We start from the raw sequence: 21,907 nt of genomic DNA on the forward strand, positions 1-21,907 counted from the left end.
GACCACCACTTTTGATATTAATTTCCTGCGAATGGGTACAAGCAATAAATTTGGAAATAAAGCAAATTAACACCAAATTATGCCGTATACCCGAACTTTTCTTTAGTGGTGGGAATGCTAGGCTCACAGAGGTAAATACGTAATAATATAAGTATATAAGTATATAATATAAGTAATAATATAATAATATAAGTAAAGTATATAAAGTATACATAAAATAATCCTTATTTCTTCAACTCCTTCTTTTTGCGTTACTGGTAACTGAAAATGAAAACGCTCAACGTTGAACGAACGTAAATTTCCCGAAAGCTGCTCGCATATATCTCAAATCTTCATCTCGGAATTTCCCATTCTTTTGCAACGATATTCTCTCGAGGATCTTCATCTGCGAAAATTATTTAAAGCGCGCTAAATATAGTGAGAACGTCTGTTCTTCAATACAATGAAACAGCTTCTCGTGCGCGCCGTAACAAACGCGCACACGTGAGACATCACATAAGATTAAAAACGTGCCACTCTGATTTTTATTCGAGCGTCTGGAAAACATCTGCATATTCAGCATATTGTCCGACACAGCATTATAATTAGGCAATTTGTCACATCGCGGTCATTTATCCCTCATAAGCGTATCCCCGTGATCAATAACTAACTTCGACAAATTATCCGAATTGCTAAAAGATACATATTTTATTCCTTTGCCGCGCTACGATAATTAAAATAGATTTCTCTTATTTTCCAACGAGTGTTTCTCATGCTAACGCGATACGAATGGCACCGCCGATCTAATCAATTTTGTATCCTATTCGCCCGCGTTCGCCACATGAATATTTCACTTGAGTTGCAGAATTAAAGTCGAATGGCTGTACGAGCAAGACTCGTGCGCAGGGGCGCGGTGAAATACGGAAAGCACAACGATGACGCTTCCAGTTTCGAGCTATGAGGAACTTCTCATCCAGGTCCGTGAGCTCACTCACGAAACGATCCTTCTGCAACGTCAATTATCCTGTGATCTCGTCGACAACGCCGATCCACCGGACGTGAATCACAACTTCTCCTTCATTCGGAAGAACTACGAGAAGGGTAAGACAATATTTCACTCTTGGCGATTTCATAATCTTTAAGCGAAGTGAAAAGTAACATAATGTAATTAAATGCTAAAATAGAAACGTATGCAAAAATAATTAAACGAAGTGATAAGAAATCGTCTCTTCGAAGAGTAAGAACTCCATAGAATGTGAAGGTTTTATCGATTAGTTATATAGGTAAGCCTCGTTTGGTGATGCATCGACCTCGACTAGGGTTATAGTTGGCTACGTCTTAGTCCGGTCTTGAGGTAACTATACTAATATATGACATCACAACTAGTGCATTGAACTCTCGTTGAACCTTATGTCCGCGCCAATAGTCTTAACTGTTAGGATGCAAATGAGCGTCCGGCAAAAAGCTAGAAATAAGCGATAATACGAACTCGTGCCCGCTGCATTGTGCATATCTTATGTGCGTCGTAAAATATTGTATAAATCATCACAGAATAATAAAACATCCGCGATATTATAGACATACATTTAGAGAAAATTTAGTACCATTCAAGTGATCAAAAGATCGCCGCGCATGATATAATACGCCGCAAAATTCGTCTGAAAGTTTTACAAGTATTTATCGAGCTATTGTCAGAGCAGACGGGTTTATTTTCGGAGATTTCTGATAACATTCACGTTTATTCTCGTTTCTCGGACTCGGTTATCGATGTTAAACGAACGGGTCGCCAGTAAGATCCGATTTAAACTTTCACGGACGATCCTGGCGCAAACACGTCTGGCAAGTGGCGTCTGGCGTCTGTAGATTCGTAAGATAGGCAATGGTTGGACCGATGCCATCTAGATGCCAAAGCACTTTGTAACGAGGCGGACCAAAGGGAAGTGCGACAAGTCGCGGAGAATCCTTGTCGTATTGAAACAAAAGTAAAAGTGCCTTGACACCTTGGAACGAAAGTTCACCGGTTCTCTTTCCAGCGCTGTTTCAACTGTCACTTGCCAATTCTGTTTCATCCGCCTCGAGCGAGCTTCGAATGCTCGTTTTGCATCGCAATATCGTTAGTCGTTATCCCTTCTGTATATTTTGCAATGGTAAAAATCAATGCGATCGCAAAACTCTATTTATCTCTCATGACATTCGGTGATATCCGTGATACTCGATATTCGCGATAGTTCCGGACAATGTTCTAACGATGTAACGTCAGAGAAAAAAGAATTACATACGCGTTAGGGTGTAATTAAAATAAAAAACAAATAATGTGTAACTGTAAAAATTCTTGTATGTATACAATAAATACAATTAATAATAATGATTTATATTTATATGTAAGACTAATGAATAATAAAGTTACTAGTAACTTAATTTAAATTTTTAAATATGTATTACAGCAGTACATCTCACATCGCTAATTTCCATACAATAAGATCACGTAAAAACTTACATTAGGTAATTAACATTGCATTTAACGTTTACATCATAAATATCATATGCGGCAGCTTCGTACCCATCGGTTTGCGAGTCTTCGGCAAACAACTCGCGTTTTGCTCGACAAGCTTCAGCCCGTTGTGCAACATTCTACTCCTGTGCAACGTTCGCACGCTAGGAATAGTTGCGAAATGACGGCGATCTATCAAAATTCAAAATAAATTCGGTGCGCGATAGATCTCTGGGGAGCTTGCGTGGGTGCATGCGAGTTTATTTTCAAGCAGGAAGTTCCGCACGAAGTTACGAAACGTCGGCTCGGCTTCGTTTTCTGCGTCACAAAACCTCGCGATTAAGACGGTCGATGAGGTTACGCGAATATTATTTTAAGACTGTTAAAATAGGAGGAGCATTTTTATTGTTTTATATTATTGCTTGCGTCAAACATCCTCAAGAAAGTACACGATGGATTTCCTGAGTAAGTGTCATTCACGAGAAAAATTTATTACGACAATATCTTCCTCAATGTGACATTTTGCATCAAAGTTCTTTCCATCGAAGCTCTTTTTCCGCTCGCTCTTATCACTATTGTTTATTTTATCACGTTTCTTCTTGCAATAGTCAGTGACAATTTTATTTAGTTCCTTTTCTTTCAGTTCCTTATGTTTAGTTTATACAGCGTGCAAACGTATCACATATTTACCTTTTTTGGCATTGATTTATAGTATAAATGCTCCATTGACTTTTACATATGATACACGGACGATAGCAGTCTTAATAAGATAGAGATAAGTGGATATTATAGTTAATGATCATATGTCTAAGAGAGATCCTTTCTTTGATTTTATTATATTTATTTATATTTATATAAATACAGTACAATATATTTTTTACATATTTTATATTGTTTTACGTACTTTATTACTTATATTGCTTTTATCATTAAGATTGAATTTTGATTTTGCTTTTAAAACGCGCTTGTTACAAATAGAGACGGTTTGTCTAGAAAGAACGAAATTTTTTAAACATTTTTAGTTATCTTATTGTTAGTGATATGTTAAAAATTTCTTTCGAGAGACATTCTCGTAAATTTACTTCTTGTTCTGAAATACCAAATATGATATGTTTTTCGACATTTTTCTAATTATACACAATACATTTAGTTATACGCGACAATATTTCGCCATAGCTATATCATTATGAAAATATGCACAAATTTTTAATTTACTAGATAGAAAAAGTAATCATTTTTTGTTCTGTCAGATTTCTTCTTGCTATGCATAAATGGCTACGCTTCGTATCTCGTTCTTTCACAGTTTACTTTTCTCCGCGGGCACATGGTTATTTTTGAGAAAGTCATCAACGGAAAGATGAACAGCGACGCAGAAGCCTAACGGCCAGAAAAGTATCAATCTCTTCTTTTCAGCTTCTGCGTTGTTTTTTTTTTTTTTAATTTTAATAAAAGGGCGATCACGTGAATAAACGTTGACCTGTACAAAAAAATTTTGAAATTTAAATATTTATTTTTATCTCGATTTTTACGAATGCTTGTCAGATTGAACTTACGTAAGAACAAACTTTGTCTCGTATATGTTATCTTTTTGATATGATCTCGTGTTGCAGGGAAACTCTTGGCGGATAACGTGATACGGCATTGCGATAAATCGCAGGAAATCGAGACAGGACAGAAGCCCTTTGCTGAATGCAAGTAAGTATCATTTTAAATAAAAAAAACTTTTTTTCGCGAAAAACGCGTGGCATAAATGTAGTATTTTATACGAAAGATAAAAAAAAGGAAGAACATATTGTGCAGAGAAAAACGTTTCTAACGCATCAAAATAAAACGCATAATCTCTCGTTTTCGCCAACCGAAGGTTGGCAGCAGTCAGGAGAAAAATGTATGCATGCAGAATTTCTTATGTATCTTTCTGTATCTCGTTTTGACGGAAATTCGCAGCTTTCGTTCATTCTTTCAAAGAAGTCCGCGGTTCAAAAACGACAAAGAGAAAAAGAGTTGGACGGAAGCTGCGGAGAAAGCAGCGTAAGAGGAATTCCATTTGCGCAACGTATAAGTGCACGTGATGTCATTCTCTTTTATCTTTGCGCGAACGTGTGGAGCTCTCGTCGGCTTGCACTTTGCGAATGAATCGCGGTAAATCTTATGCGCGTATAAGATAGGGTCCTTTTGCATGCACTATCGTTTGCACAGATTGTAAGAAGCAAGAGAAACAAGGTGATGGGAGATATCGCACTTTTGGGAAAGTTCATAATTTTATAACAAATTATAATATTTACGCGTATTTCCAATATGTAATTACAGAAGATTTTGTCATTTTTGTACAACAACCTTCTATCATCTGCGCGCCAACTGACTTTATCTTCCAACACATCCTGTACGTAATACGTGTATAATAATATCATTTGTATTATCAGAGTCACATAACCGATTGTCGTGGGACCGATTTGGCTACTATCCGCGTGTAGTACATACATACATACATCCTCTTCGCTCAACATTCTATTAATAGACACATTCCGCGAATAGCGCTTGTCACGAAATGCGATGACTAATGCATCGACGATGTTATCACATTGTTGCAGCAATCTGAGATTTCGGCCGCGATATCGTCGCGATTTGGAATCTACCGAGAGCGCTCGATCGGACGAACTCACCAGCCGGCTTCTGGCTTGGCGAAGTCGCGACCGTCACCCGATAATATTGCAGGTAAGCGATGCTGCACCTGATCGATGCACGAATCCGGCTGCAAAGATCGACTTGCTCGACAGGTGACGACGTTTAATATGTCGGCCCCATCTGGTTGAAAATTCTGGGTGTTGCGCGTGTACAACTAATTTATTCTTTTACCTTCGCTTTTATTCCATTCGTCGCGTCGTGTCGCACGCCAATCGCCTTAAATCAATCGCTTTAATTTCGAGCTGACAAATATATTTCTGCAAGAAAATTAAAAACATTTCAATTATTAAATTTTAAATTGACAGCAATTTTGTTCAAATAATTCACACATTTCCTTTGTAAATTATTTTTTTTGTAATTGCAAAGTAATGCATTTATATTAAGCTACTATACTACAGCAGTGCATGCATCGTACAGCGCTAACATTAATAACCATAATACGCTGAAGTGACGAACAAGATAATACGTAGCATCCGTACTAATTTGTCTCGGTCCTGACCTGCAGTACATATAATCGCCACTAAATTCCACCTTGTAATTCTAAGTTACACGAAACAAATGTACCCACGTTGATAGATAGCGGAAAAATAAAAACACTTTTATTACATAATTAAAACCCAAGCTATCGATTGGGTCTACTTAGAACTTGATCGGTTGAGCGGTTATTGAGATCTAATAATATCGAGTGCTCGTATAACTCGTCGCGTCGCGTAAAAGAGTCACGGTGCGGTCTCGCTTCGCGTATACTTGGCACAAGACACTACCGTGTCTCTTGATCTTTTAAAGCATCGCAAACTTTGCATAGTGCATAACAAACGCGCAATTTTAAAGATACAATTTTACAGATATAATTATAGGTATAATTCGATTCGTCTAACTAACGCATCACCGATAAGAATCAACCATAAAGAAAGCGATGTTTATTTAATATGTAATTTCATAAAATATTAGCTCATTGAGAAAGAATCTCCGATCTAGCGCCTGTGCTGTTCAATTTTCCTTTTAAATTCTGCTGCAATGAAAGCAGCACTATGCGCGAGCACCCGAGTTCGTTTCTTCATTCGATAAATCCGTCGTGCAGTTTTACTCCGCGTCGTGCCCAATATCCGCTGCATAAAAGTCCAGGTTCGCGCGTTCAAGGTCGCCGGATTATACGCAACCCGTCTGCACACGTGGCTCTGCGCGCGGCGCATTTTTTTCTCTCCCTCCCCTCCCTTCTTCTCTCTCGCGCGAGAGAAACCGAAGCACGATGAAATTACCAAAGGGGGCGGAATTTAATTCGCGAGCATGCGCCACGTCTATGGGGGGAATTATCGGTGGGGTTGCCGCCACCACACACCACCATCACCCCGCTGCTACCGCTGCGTGTTATTGATCAGGGTCCTCTTCGTTCCCACGAAATGGCTAAAATATATCACACCGCGGGGCACGACAGATCGCGCCCCCGTTCCCTGCTGCGTATGCAAAAATTTGTGCTACGTAACTAATTTACGCTTTCGGGATTCTTGCGGGAATATTTCGGGAATTTTTTGACTGCCAAAAAACGATTAGAGAAATGATAATATATTGTACGATATCGGAGATATTATCTACGGAAATATATAATCTACTCTCAGCAGCCGTATTTTGCATAATATAAATTATAGGTACCATTGTATGCACGCAATAGCGATCGAATCGGGAACAGTGCGGATATTAATATCTTTATAGAATTTCTGCGAGTGAGGCGATGTATAACAAGATAAATAAAATGAGACAATCAGAGACGTCGTCTCGTGCATCTCGTGCTTTACAAACTTTTCGATATGTTGCATTAAATTTTCAATATATTGATCTTACAAAATTTAAGTATAAGCTTACGCCAATGCGGATAAACGCAATCTCTGCATACTTTGGTTTTTATTTCGCGGCTAGGAAGTCCCGTGTGTTGCGTATCGCGGTGTAAGTTTATAAAATACGTGACGTTTATCTTTCACACACTCTCGCGCACTACACGCGATATTGTGCAGCAACTTTTTGCAAGCGACTCACAAAGCAGATTATTGACAGTTTTCATCGTCCTATACGCATATCGGCTCACATATCGGAAATGCAATGTACATATTAATCTCTCACACGAATTTCATTAATTACCATTCGGCTCCGGAGTCACTTTCATGTCTCTTCCTCTCTTCCTCTTACATCAATTAGAAACTTTCTCGTCGAAAGGGTGAGATTGTTATCCACCTAACAGCAATGAAGGTTTATTCGGTTAACGGAATGCGTGATCGTTGAAGAGGAGAAGCGGAATCCCGCGGTTTCCTGATTAGATATAGACGCGAAGAGAACCCCTCGACGGTCGTCCGCTATAGAGATAGGAGCGACTAGTGAAAGGAAGGACTCCGGCGATAATCAGGTATATTGAAGAAAAGCTCGTTGATAATCTCCATGAAGAACATGGTAATTTGTTGTAGAACGGAGTGTAAAATCCGCGGAGACACGGTTGATCGGATAATTATAATTTGTCGGCAATTTATTAAGATATTGATGGAAACATTGTACAAGAATGCTTGTGATTACGAGGCTATTGATTAAATTAATCGGTACCTACTTGGGCATCCCTATAATACGATTATTTCGTAGCTGAGAAATGGAGGAAGAATATTTTTAGATTTGTTCTTTCGTTGTTTCAATATGAGATATGCATCGAGATCTGTTTAACATTGTGTAATTAGTACATAGATTACTTGTCCAAGTGTAAATGTTTGAAAAAGCAGAGAAGCAATCTTTTGTACGAAATAAAGTTGAGGCATCTCGAGAGCGATAAATTTCTCATTAAGTTGCGGCAAAGCTCCGAATCGCGATGAGAGATATTCTCCCAGACGGGAGAAGACATAACAAGAAGCATAAATCACAGATTCATGTTCAGACGTATGTACATATGTATACATATATAGTAAGCGGAGCGCCTCGCGAGTTAAGCTCCTCTGAGTTGTTGAGTACTAATAAACAATTTGTCATTTAATCTGGAACTAATCTAGAGACGTCAAGCGTTGGAAAGTGTATTCCCTCGGCGAAGGAAAGACTCGGCGGCGGAGACAGACGTCTTTCTAATTAGATAGTGAGAAGAAAAGATGGTCGTAGACTAGAAAGAGAAAGAGCGAAGGAGGATAGAGAGAGGCGATTACCACGAAGCCGAGCTCGGAGAGACGGACGGAAGCAGGAGCGAGAGCGAGAGAGCGGAGTCAGCGGAGCAAGCCGGCAAGAAAAGGGGGGATAGATCGAGTGAGTCAGCGTCGTCAGCGATAGTGCAGCAGCCCAGACCGAGCCCAGCTGTTTCTCGATCCCCTAACCTACACTAGTTTATTTCAACCGCTCCAACACTCTCCTCTCGTGCAGCGGCCGCTCCGCTGTCCGTGCGCCCCCAGAAGTCAACGCAGCACGCAGTGCAGCCTCGTTAACGGCGAGGAGCTTCTGGACCTTTTTCGCGCTCTAGTTTCCGCTTCATCTCGCGCGCCGACGATGGATCGCCTCGCGACGGAAGAAATCGTTTCACTCGCAATCCGGATGATCCAGTCGATGATGAAATCGGTCGCCACGCCGCGGCTAGTTCTCGATATCTAATCGTTTCAACGCATCTGAAGAGTCGGAGCGAGACACGAGACACGGCCGGCTGATCGTGAGTGTGTGCGCGTCATGTGCGATCGAAGAGTATAAGTATCGGCGACTTTCCTCGATCGGAACTGCCGGTTTCCTTTGTACGCGTTTCTCCTTTCCGTCTCTTCCTGTGGGTCACGAAATCTTCCAACGAAGCCGTCGATTTCCCTTTAATTGCGCTCTACCACGCGTTGAATTGCTTCTCGCGTTGAGTAAAAACTTATCATTATTTATAAAATTGTTCAGACTCGTATTTTTAACTAGATACTCAATGCTAAATATGGCAACGTGGGGTTAATTTATCTAGAACTATTTACTTAGCGCTAAACTATTCCAATAATTGGAATTCATTAGTTCCACTTAGCAATTATTTATCGAAATCTAAACTGCGATTCTACATGAAAAATAGAAGTAGTTTATCAACGTGTATATTTTTCCTGATACGTTTTCCGCATATCTTCTTGCTTCTTTTAAGACGATGAATCGACGAGGAATACCGTTCTTTGCCTTGCGAAGGGCAAAAAGATTAAGACAGAGGATTGATTGAGCACGCATTTCCGGTTAACGCAAAGCGTGTTCCGTCGCAATCGGAAACAAGGAGGGAGTGTATACGCGGCGCGGCGTCGCGCCAGTTCATCATCCGGCGATTCCGGATCCGATCGATCCCGATGGTTATCCGCGTATCGAAGGGAACGCGATAACTGACTTCCGAGGGAAAGCCATTCGCGAAAGAAGCGTGACGCGCGAGTACACGAGTGCCCGTTAACGACACGCACGTGTCGCACAGTCGCGTTACGGCTCTCCACGAGTTTGCGAAATGCACGACGCGACGTGAGACATCGTGCGTGTGGGCCGCGCGAGCGGGCAGCTGCGTATACAACTATAAATGGCAACGGCGAGACGTTGACACGTGCGATATATCATGGGGGTGATGGATCAAACGCGAAGGGGAAGGGAAGTCAAAGTCTTTCGCGATTCGGAGCAGAGCGGTGAACCTCGCGACGGCAAGTGTTCGCGCCGAAGTCTCGGAAACGCGCGCGGCAGATTTTCTCATCTTCGTCTGATCGGAGAAGAGAGAATCGGATAAAACTCCTTCGCCTCTCGCGAGTATGCTCGCTACAATCAACTGCTGTCAGCTGAATGCACGCCGATCATACTGAAATTGAATGTTGTCCCGCGGTTGTCCGCGAAACTCGTGCCAGTTTCTATTCGTATCTTCTAGGATTGTAGCAAGCAACGATTGTGAAGAGTGCACAATATTGAAATAATTCCAAATAACATTTGTCACGTGTCTATGTGATCGTTGCACATATACACACGCGTTCTATGAGAGAATTATATTAATAAAAATCGTGAAAAGTTATTCCACTGTGAATTCCACCTGCCTTCGAATGCGACGTGAAAATGATTAATCACCCCAACTGTTTTGACTGATATATATCTGCCGGATCGAATTGATGAATCATGGTCAAAAAGATGAAAATCTCTATTACAGAATTATTGCACATGTTGAAACGTATTATTCGTTTTCGAAAACGGTGGCATCACGTGAGGACATTTTTCACCCGGACCACGTGATCTTGGAGCTATTGATTATCGCGCGGTGCCGTGTCTCAGGGACGAAGAGAAGATACTCTCCGGCGCGGCGCGCGGTGGCGCGGCACGGCGACGGAAGGACAAGATGCGATGCACTTGATTAGAACGCGCGACTAATTGCACTTGCGGCAACTCGCACGACGCATCGAAGGGTGAAGACGGGAGGAAGAGGAGGGAGGGTGCGGCGTGTCGAGGATCCTTGTGGATCGCGGTGGCGGTGGTGGCGGCTGAAATGCCAGAGGGACATTTTGAAAATCTTTGGTTCAGCGCATGCGTCCCGTGCCCTCGCGACGTCCGATGGTACACGATGGAGCCGTCGTCGCCGTCGCCTCCAAGCCGTTGTCGCTAGAAGAAACGGTCCGCACGGTGCGTGTCCGGGAGGAATTATATACGCACTTCCCAAGTCATCATGGAATTCGACGAATCGGTGCCGATCGGATCGACGAGTAATCAGTGATAATCAGTGTGTTGTCGTCGGCTCTCCTACGGGGGCTACGGGACGAGCAGCCGTCCGCTCTCGTCTCGATAGGATCGATAGCGGGACAGATCTTTCCAGAGAAGAGAGATAGAGAAAGAAAGGAGCGCCACTTGTTCAAGAGAGTGTTCGATCAATTTTTCAATGCGCGTTTCACGTCGATATCGGAGCCGACGGACGATCCTTAAACGAGTGAATGTTTCATGAGACTGAATTCGAGACGCAGCGAGAGATGCCGGGTGAAAATCGCGACCAGCTGTCGAGAAGCGGAGACGCAGGAGGTGAAGGAAGGGGATGCGGTAGCGGCGGAAGTGCTCCAGGACACCGAGAGACCCCGAGAGGCGGCGGCGGCGAGCTAGATCCTCGTAACCGTGGTAAACCAACCGCGACGATGATCCCGCTTCCCCGCACCGGCCAGTTCGCGTCCGCCTCGCAAAATCAGAAGATCGCCAAAACGGAGAAAAATCGACAGAGACTGATTATGGAGAGCCGCGGCACCGTCGCCGCTGCCGTCGACGTCTTCGACAAGGAGCGGAGAATCGGCATACGGGAGGAAGAGACGCAGCAGACGAATTGGCGATTATCAGCTGCCAACTGTTCGGCTAGCGCGCGATTTGCCGAGGATTTCAGCGATTCGCATCGAGGTGAAAAGGTGATTAATCTAAGGCGAAGCGTTTTAACGTCTGAGCGGAACGTGAACTAGGTCGTCGCCATTGAAATGTCAATTCTCAAACGACAGCATCGACGTACGGCGTATATATCTTTTATATATCGATTTATCATCCTAAACATACGTATAGATTTTCGAGACTATCGATCAACGTTTTATGTCGAATAGACGAAAGGTATACGTTTATAATAGCGATAATAGTATAAGCAATGGAATAGAAATTCATCGATATAAACGAGTTCATAATATTATATAATATTAATTTCTAATACTTATATTATTCTGGGACTAATCCTAATATTCAAAGATAAAAAATCTCCTCCTTTGTTTCGATCTTTAAATTTCTCGATTATAAGAAGATTGCAATTCCTCTCTCCACAACAATGTAAAATTTGTCCAACGCTCGCACTTGCCACTTGAGCTCTTCGGACATTCGAATAATTAGGATAATTCGAACGGGCACGGATCTCGGATCTCCTTGCAAACGGGGCGTATCGCGACACCTCCCGAAGCACCAACCGGAAATTTACTTTCGTCGTTCTCGCATCACTGATCGGCATGCTCTGTTTTCTACTTATTTTTCGATATTGAACTCTAAATCGCTTTCCGAAAAGGCTTACCAATTTGGAATTTTTTCGAGTACGTATCTCGTCGGCTTAAATCATTTTATTACACGTATGCATAACTAAAGCATAAGGTTATAATCTCTCTCGTAAGCTCTTTCAGCATATAATGCTCGAAATTATTTACATTGTACATGAGTGACAAAATTTCCTCGGACAAAAATTTCGCGAAAATTTTTTGACAAGTAAAATATATATCCTCCGGAAACGTTGGTAATTTGTAACATGATACGTCCGCTTCGTCACTCGATTTCCCACGATTACAGCCGAGACCGAGATGAGGAGAAACAACGCGGTCACGACTGCGCCTGTGCGAAAAACACGTAACACTTGTCGCAGTTTAGATTTCTCGAAGCGCGAACACGCTTATTTCACGCGGTCTTAGATAACGTTGACGATGACAAAAAGACATCTCCGAGCATGAAAACGCCTGTGAGGCGCTTGCGCGTACTTTATGCGCGTACACAAACCGTTCGTGACTAAAATACACTTCCTCGCTTGGCCGTGTCAGAAATGAAATTCGTGGCCCACAGAACTGCTTTTCGTGCATCGCCTGTTCCAAAAGCGATAATTATGTCGTTACTTCTTAAGGCTCCTGGGTAGTCACCGCGGCCATATTGAATTTCTTGCTATCGATGCGAGAAATTACCCTATTCTATGTTGCGGTATTTTCCAAAATAAAAAGATTTCAATAAAAAATCACTATAGATCGTTTCAGCACACTTCTAAAATTTAACGGATACTATCCTTTTCCCTCGACAATAAACAAACAGCCATAAAACGAAGCCTAAACATACGGAAAAACAAGCCATTTGACGAGTGGAGAATGTTCCTTCCGCATATGTATTTCTTGCAAATCTTACCATACGTTAAATTTCACGAGTTTCACGAATACGTTAAACGTTATACCACAAGTACAGAGCGAATAATAAAGAAATTTAACGCAACGCAAAATAGGTTGTCAACATGTCACAAGACAGAATTCTCCATTGGAAAGAGTGAGAGGAGAGAGTTCTTATTTCTGCCCCGACGGTACAGCGCCACCGTCAACGCAGAGTTCTCGGCTCAGGGATCAGGAGCCTTAAGATAACAATTAAACTATAAAAATTTGTATGTTTAATGACTTATCTCGAATTATTATTTTTTCCTCGAAAATTATATCGACTCCGTATGGATAATTCTCGCGATTCACAATTGATAATGACACAGTAGCTTTTCTGGGTATCATTAATATATAATATGATACAGTTTACACGAGAACACGATAATAACTTTAGGCCAGATGAAATAAATAATAATAATATACAGGAGCGCACAGCATTATCCGTAAAAACGGCTATCTATCTGTTCCACGATCGCAATTGAGTCACTTCAATTACGACGTCATTAAACTGTCGGCCCTCTTATCTCGACGCATCACCCGCATCGTTTCGCAACGATGCGCGGTTCAATAAGCCGAATTCCGCTTACCTGTGCTGTACGCGTAAATACGTAAGACACTTACAGGTAAATCGAGATGATTAAGCGGCTTATTTCGCTATCCGTCAGTTATCTGGACATGCCTCGCGATTCCCGATGGGCGCAGCGCGAATCATTATTTGCATCAGACGTGCGTATCTTTCCGATCACGAATCGCAAGTTTTCCGGTCGACGGTTAATGAGTTCGCGGGAGAAAGGAAACGAACGATGCCGCCGTGAAAGCTATAAGTGTTCTCGCCTTGTCCTGTTAGTTTCCGATCTTTACGATTTAGCAGGTCGTTCGATCGCATCACATGATCGTCTAGTTGTGGAGAACAGAGATTATTTTTCCAATGCGCAAAGTACACATCGTCCCGAAAGCAGGCGGCAAGCGTGGCAAACGTGATAGACGAGCGGTTACCGAGAGCTATAAATTTACCAGCTTTATACCCGTAATATAATTACTATCGACAGTCTCGTTAGTCTAGTTTAGTTATTGTATCTTAAGCGTATTACCGTTTCGGAAAATCACGCGTGATTTTATCGGATATTTGAACGTCGGAGAAAATGGTGAAAGTGTCTATTTGCGAATAATAGCGAAGATGCGTCACTTTTGCTTATTTACGTTCAACGCACTCTAATTACGCTTACGAAGAGACGCAGATTCAAGGGACTACTTTCGTTTTTACTTACCATTTAATTTTCATGCAAGATCTAGTGGAAATACCATCGAAATTATCATTGATTTAAACTGGATCCAAGTAGCAACCTATAGCAATTTCTGCAGCTCTAAATAGTTTAAATTAAAAAAAAAGATCCGAGACTGGACGCGGTACTGTACTATTGGTAGTCTAAAGTTTCGACATTGGATTATCAGATCGAAGTCCAGTTTTTGTTACCTCTGTAGTACATAGGAATGCATGAGTCACGCGTAAACTTAAGATAACATCTACAAAATTAATTTCTCAACGTCTTTTTGATTAAAATAACCTGGATAGCTAAATCTGAGAACAGATTTTTAAAGTGTCTGCTACAAATTTTGTCGATAGAATACCAACAGAAATATATAACAGAATCTGCTAACAGAATATAATAAGTAGATTGATTGCAGAAATTGACAGAATCTGCCGTTTCGTAAAATTTATATATTATATGATATATTCCATTTAAATGTTTACGAAATAACAGATTCTGTTTGGTGTTTGCCGGCAATCTTCTGTTAGATTATATCGGCAAGCACTGTCGACAAAACACGAGTTTAATGCGGACACATTAATACCGGATCTGTTGCGATATCTGAGCAAATCTGCTGCTAATCTGTTATTATACTGCGGCCAGTTTGCTTACTGACAACTTTGATAAATATTTTTAGTAATATTATTGTGTAGCATGCACGCGCACCCCCACACATGTACACATTGATATGTACGATTGCTTGTCTTATACATATAATATGTATATATTACGACTATACGTCAATGGTCTTTGGATTAAATGTCTTTTGCATGCGTTGAAGCATCTCTGGCAGTTGGCGTGGAATGCAAAACTGCAGCGCGATAAGGGCTATCGCACACAAAATTGCATAGGCTGCATAAGCATAACATAAGACCGCTGAACCAATGAACATCTTATGTAAATTGATATGGCGACTTTATATGCTGGATGCTCATTGGTTTAGCGGTCTTATGCTACGCTTATGCTACGCTATGCATTTTGTGTGCGATGGCCTTAACCCTTAACTAGCACACGTCCGCGATCGAACGTTATCTGCACACGGGGTGTTGTACACTTTGAACGTTGGATACGGCGAAATAATGGAGGCTCCAATAGGCTTGAAAAAAATCAAGTACATACATTAAACACTGGAAAATGATACCCATTAGCCTAAACTATGAAATTTTTAGTTTTGAGGCTTCAAAAAAATTCTTGAAATAAATTTGTTATGAAAAAAAAATTGTTATTAATTAATTTTATGCGAAATTCATAGATTAACCGACCGAGAAAGATGCCTAAACTTGACGAAATTCGTTTTGGGGTGTTTGACACCCCCGCGTGCTAGTTAAGGGTTAAAACATTTCGCCCCCGCAAGCAATCATCAGGATGAGCAGCGCGCTAATTAACGGTGCACGGTGTACCGCGTGCAGCGCCAATGCACGTATCGCGGGTCATCGCTGTTTCACGATTTATTATTTATACGAAAGTTGTTCTAATGATAAATTACAATCGGGAATTCCTCGTTACCTTGACACAATAGAGCGATATATTTATAAAGCGTTACCTTGACCTTGACTTTAAGATTGAAATATGGCACAAACATACAGTGCATTTTAAATACATCCTATATTAGCACTTCTATATGCTGAAGGAACTAAATAACGATTTCGATCATTATTGCGCTTGCACACTTTTACTCAACGGGAGAAGAGGAGATTGTGCGCGAACGATACAAGCCAATCGAAATCAAAACGATGCGTTAAATCAAACGATTTATTGGTGAATAAACCTGTCAAGACCAAGTCACTTACGTACGCGCGTGCCGGATGCGTTTAATTGCATTGCGCTACAGCTTAAGGTGATCCTAAAGCTGTCTGTAATACTCGTTTTTAACAATATTTCCTTTGTATAAAAATTCTACAACTTGATGTTACAAAATGAGGGTGCAGGTCCATTCAGTAGACATCAAAGACTATCATACCGTTTGTAGAATTAGGCTGAGACTCCAAACAAAAAAATTAAACGAAAAGTACGATAATGTACGTACATGTTACGTTCACGTAATCGTACTTTTCGTTTAACTTTTTTGTTTGGAGTCTCAGCCTAATTCTACAAACGGTATGATATTCCTTTTGATGTCTACTGAATGGACCTGCACCCTCATTTTGTAACATCAAGTTGTAGAATTTTTATACGAAGCAAATATTGTTAAAAACGAGTGTAGGTATTACAGACAGCTTTAGGATCACCAAGTATGATAATGCTAATCTCCTTCCATTTCTACCATTCGCCATTTCTCAAATAACAGAAAGACTCCACCGATTTATATGTACCTAATATATTAATTAATTTCTGGCATTGATCCTTTTTTTCATGGAGCTTCGAATTTCAGGAATGATCAGAAAAATCTCTTTTCCTCTTATATGCTCACTATATTATGGTTCACCATCGTTTTCGCTTCCGCGCTGATGCGCATATTCACCTTTTTCTCTTTTTTTTCCAGGAGAACGCGGAATCCCGCCGGGATAGACTGCGCGCGACGGAGGGTCGCGTGTCGTTGTGCGGCTCGTCGGCGGTAGCGGCGGCGACGGCGACGGCGACGGCGGCGGGTATTGGGGTGGAAGGCGTCGCCGGCGCGTGGAGCGCACAGAGAGGACGGCAGTCGCCGCCGCCACCCCTGGCATCGCGCAGGCTGGACTCGGCCTCTGACGCCGCAGCAGCGTCGTTCAACCCCGTCGCCGCCGCCGCCGCCGCCACGCAGAGATGCGCCGCTGCGAAGGGCGCCGCCGCCGTCGATGCCGCAGCGCCGAGGCCGCCGCGTATTTATCTGGATTCTCCTCTCGTCGCTGAGACCAGCAAAGAGGATGCTATGGAGCCGGAGACCAAGGAGGAGGACGAACGACGCTCGTCAACGCCGAGTCCCGAGGTAGCACCTTTTTCGTCTGTTATCGGAGCACGATCCTTTTTTGTGTGTGACAGTGTGTACGTAAAGTATTCCGAGTATATTTGTATTCGTATGTAAGTGTTTTGAATTTATTCGTTGGTGAAGAGTTTTTTAAGGGTGAAGCTCGTTGTCGTGACGCGACGTGACGTTAGTGTTTGTTATGCATCATTTCGAATTGTATAGCTAGAATAGTTTACGTGGTATATTGTTTGTTACATCAATATTAATCCATTGTTGTTGGACCAGCAATGCACCATTAGTGTGCTTAAGACGAAGTGTTATCCTTTTTAAATTATTAAATTGTTTCGTTTAGACTTTGCTAGTCCCGCAACATTTATTTATAAATTAAATGAGATCTAAATTTCAATTATAGAACAATTAAGATTCATGCTAAACATAGAACGTCTTCAATCGTTTAGAACCAAAAGAATGATAGCAAAAGTCAATGATAGCATCATAAGCGTTCAGTCGGATAAAGTTAATTTTTCAGTTTAATTTTCCCCGTACGTATTTCGCACACGCGAATGTTATCATATTTCCGAATATAATTTCAATGACAAGAAATTAGAACTGCGTCAAATCGCAATGTAATTTTTCTTGAGGTCGCGCGTGTTCTTTTTTTTCTGACAAAAGTAAGTCTCCATGAGAGAAACAAAGGTTGAAAACCACTGTCATACGAATTGCCTTATGCTCGTGGCGCACGAGTATATACACCTCCACTAACGTATCCCGTATTGATTTTACGGGGAGCCCTCGACTTTCGTCTCTGTCTCACCACTGTCATCCACCGGCGTTCTCTTCTCTTTCGTTCGTTTTCCCTCTTGGCGCGCATATACACGCATTTCGTCTCTCCCTCCCGAGTCTCGGCGGTCGCTCCGTCCTTTCTCTTTCGCTGGGCCTAGCCCTTTAAGTCGTCACCCTCCGCGATGCGTCTGTATTGCATCGCTTCCCTATTCATCCGCACTTGCGCACGTGTTGAAAATTTCAAGCTGTAACTGCGATGCGGCACGTTTCCTCTTGTATATGTTATTATCCAGCGCAGAGAGAATAGACGATTCGCAGATGTAAAAAAAATCTTGTTTTGAATCGTGGACGTTTGAGCGAAGCTAAGATGTCGATAAATGAAATTATTTTGCGGTTGAAATTAACGAATAATATTTTTTTATATCATATACACGCCAGTAAATATTTCGAGAAGAACCATCATCGATATATCAACATAAAATAGCTTTATCGTATTGTTTTATCGATCTTAAAGATACAGAAACCGTCGCGAAAGAAAAGATCGCGTTGATGAAGTCGCAAAAAAATCTATTCTTGCGCGCGATATGAGATCAGAAATCGAGAGGAAAAATCTTTCATGTTATAGTTCTACCTGAGGAGGAGTAAACATTACAATGAGGATGGCAGCAGCGAGGAAGAAGCTAAGCAGGATAGTGTTTTTCTGCCTAGCCACAGGCTACCATCTTCGTATCGCGGAACGTGGCCCATCAGAAGAGATGTATGGGCTAATCAACAGATTGGCTTTCCGGCTCAGCAGAGCACATCACTCGCTACACACAATGTAAGTTGAACGATTATAACGGAGTATTGTGATTCATGCCGTTTCTCGTGGCATACAGGGTGTCGCGAAACCACCGCCTGTTTTTTTGATGATTAAAAGGACATCCGGTAGTTTTGGGAGAACAATGGTTCTCAAACACTCGACGTATGTAGATCTCAAATAACGCCGGACTTGAAAAGGGCATTCCAATTTAAAGAGCAATCTAAAGAAATGTCTGAGAAATCGGGACATCTCTCTAGATATTTGTTTGCGCGTTATCTGGACAAATGAAAACATTGCATGAAAATCTATGTCCGCACGTAGGATGTGGCCAGCGTGATGAGTTTCTCATCGTCGTCGAACTCCGCGGTTCTCGGGGCTAACTCCGCGGAGCTGCAGGGCCATCGACGATTAGGTGCCAAGGTAGACGTGGTGTACAATCTCCTGGGTATGCTCGAGAAGAACGGCCGGGATGATATGAGCACGACTCTGCTCTCTATGAGCACCTCTATAGACAGCTGCTTAGTGATGAGACAATCCGGATGCCTGCCATTACTGGTACAACTGATCCATGCGCCCGGACAGAGTCCTGACACTCGAGACAGAGCCATGCAGGCGTTGCACAACGTGGTGCACGCCAAGAGCGACGAAAGAGCCGGTCGCCGGGAGGCGCGGGTGCTTCGATTCCTCGAGCAGCTGCGTGACTATTGTCAGAGTCTGAGGATGTCCCTGGAACGGGATCAGTCAGCGGATGACCTCGAGAGGGGACATCCCGCGGCGACAATAGCCGCGCTTATGAAATTATCCTTCGACGAGGCCCATCGCCACGCGATGTGTCAGCTGGGCGGCCTCCACGCGGTCGCGGAACTCATCGAGATGGATCACTTGGCCCATGGCAGCGAGAGCGACGATCAGAACTGCATCACGTTAAGACGGTACGCGGGAATGGCGTTGACCAACTTGACCTTCGGTGACGGCAATAATAAAGCGCTGCTCTGCTCCTTCAAAGAATTCATGAAGGCGTTAGTTTCACAACTGAAAAGTCCGAGCGACGATCTCAGGCAAGTAACGGCCAGCGTCCTGAGGAATTTGTCCTGGCGCGCCGACAGCAGCAGCAAGCAGACTCTGAGAGAAGTGGGTGCGGTGACAGGCTTGATGAAAGCCGCTATGGAAGGTCGCAAGGAATCCACCCTCAAATCAATCCTGTCCGCTCTGTGGAACTTGTCGGCTCACTGCAGCACGAACAAAGTGGATATCTGTGCCGTGGACGGCGCGCTGGCCTTTCTCGTGGACATGCTAAGTTACAAGGCGCCATCTAAGACGCTTGCGATCGTCGAAAACGCCGGCGGTATTCTGAGAAATGTATCGAGCCACGTAGCGGTGCGAGAGGATTATCGAGCTACCGTGAGAGAGAGAGGCTGTTTGCAAGTTCTCCTACAGCAGCTGAGATCACCCAGTCTGACGGTGGTCAGCAATGCCTGCGGAGCACTCTGGAACCTGTCCGCGCGGTGTCCTCAGGATCAACGTCTTCTTTGGGACCTAGGGGCCGTGCCGATGCTGCGTAGTCTCGTTCATTCCAAGCATAAAATGATCTCAATGGGTTCTAGCGCGGCCTTGAAGAATCTATTGAGTGCCAGACCCGGCTGCAACAATCTCGTCCACTTGGACTCCACCGCTCGCGGACTGGGGCTGTCGACCTTGCCGAGCCTGGTTGCCCGCAGGCAACGGGCTCTGGAGCAGGAGATTGATCAGAATCTGGCCGAAACGTGCGACAATATCGAACCGAGCACGTCGCCGACTAACAAAGACGACAAATTCACATTCAAGCTCGATCACAGTCTCCTCGGCATCAGTGCTCATGGCCTGCGTTCTTATCAGTTGCACAGTCAACCCAGCACATCCACCGCCAAATGCAACGGAGTCGCCAGGAGTGAGAGTAGAGACTCGATGCGTTCTGTGACAAGTACGCATTCCGACACGATGTTTGAACGAATAAATCGTCATGTTCTGAACGGGATATCGCCTACCGACTCGCAGATCAAACAACAATCCTCATCGTTGCATTCCACTATCGGATTCGGTAATAACGGCGTATGTAGCGACACGAAAGTCACCTCCTCCGAAAGGAAATATACCTTGCGTTACAAAAATGCAATACCGGAACAATTAGGACCGTCCGACGTTTTCGATATAAACGAGCTGAGATGCACAAATTCTACCATATCATGGGCTGCAGTGCCTAATCAAGAACCCTCTCAAACCTCGTTGCACTCTTCCATCGAGAACAACATGTCTCTGATCGATCAGAGCGTGTCATCCTCGTCTAAGGCTGGTAGCCAGTCTAGCGTCTCCGAAGAGGTCGAAGCGACTGTTCGCGTTAAATCGGATTATCGACGAACAACCGCAAACACGACCGTCGATAGTTCGAATCCGACCTCCTATTTATCTGACATTTCTCCTATAAAAGAAAGTGCGAGTAAGGTCCTTTTGCGTCATCATGATATTGATACTGCCCTAAACAGTATTCAGAAAACAATATCACCTGCAACGATTGTTCCCAGTCCGGACGATAATTTATTCGGCAATTACGCCGAAACGGATTTGGATCAACCAACCGACTATAGTCTGCGCTACGGCGAGCAAACTATAGACGACGAGAAACAACATTCCGATTTCTTTTCGGGCAATGGTCAAGGACTCCTGCATGAGGACACAGTCAGAACTTACTACACAGAGGGAACACCACGCGAGACGTCCCTGAACTCGTCCAGGGCCACTTCCGCTTCCGATCTACAGGACGATAGCCGTATAAGGAGCTCATCGAAGAAATTACCGGAACGATATAAGGCGAGGCATGTGGAGGACACCAGTGAATGCAAAGCATTGTCCTTGACAGACGTACCAAAACTGAACGACTTTACCGAATCTGAAACGGATTTGAATTTACGAGACGTGACACATCTTACGGACGATGAGAGCGCGAATCGTTCGTTACCGTACCTTGAGGAAAATTTGGGCAGCAAGCATCTCAAAGGCAATCGAGAAGACGCAAGCATGCAAAGTCATTCAAGGTAATTATGCTTTTTAATTAATCAT

At 43.0% G+C, this 21,907-nt stretch overlaps 1 protein-coding gene across 5 annotated transcripts in view; it reads left to right on the forward strand.

Annotated features, from left to right (window-relative positions):
- The window catches only part of LOC112462135, a 37,866-nt gene that overhangs the window by 8,772 nt on the left and 7,187 nt on the right, over positions 1-21,907 (forward strand). Inside the window, exons 1-7 of one of the 5 annotated variants that reach the window (XM_025027788.1) lie at positions 30-131; positions 845-1,080; positions 4,081-4,165; positions 5,059-5,182; positions 16,828-17,250; positions 18,638-18,832; positions 19,136-21,882. In XM_025027788.1, the coding sequence (XP_024883556.1) occupies positions 915-1,080; positions 4,081-4,165; positions 5,059-5,182; positions 16,828-17,250; positions 18,638-18,832; positions 19,136-21,882 (3,740 nt within the window). In that variant the 5' untranslated portion in view covers positions 30-131; positions 845-914. Of the gene's footprint in view, positions 1-29; positions 132-838; positions 1,081-4,080; positions 4,166-5,058; positions 5,183-8,487; positions 11,512-16,827; positions 17,251-18,637; positions 18,833-19,135; positions 21,883-21,907 lie in introns of those variants that run through there. The other 4 variants (XM_025027782.1, XM_025027774.1, XM_025027769.1 and 1 more) reach the window with 4 other exon arrangements.

The sequence above is a fragment of the Temnothorax curvispinosus genome, unplaced genomic scaffold (assembly GCF_003070985.1).
Source record: "Temnothorax curvispinosus isolate PA1 unplaced genomic scaffold, ASM307098v1 QBEX01001321.1, whole genome shotgun sequence".
Taxonomy (NCBI): Eukaryota; Metazoa; Arthropoda; class Insecta; order Hymenoptera; family Formicidae; genus Temnothorax; species Temnothorax curvispinosus.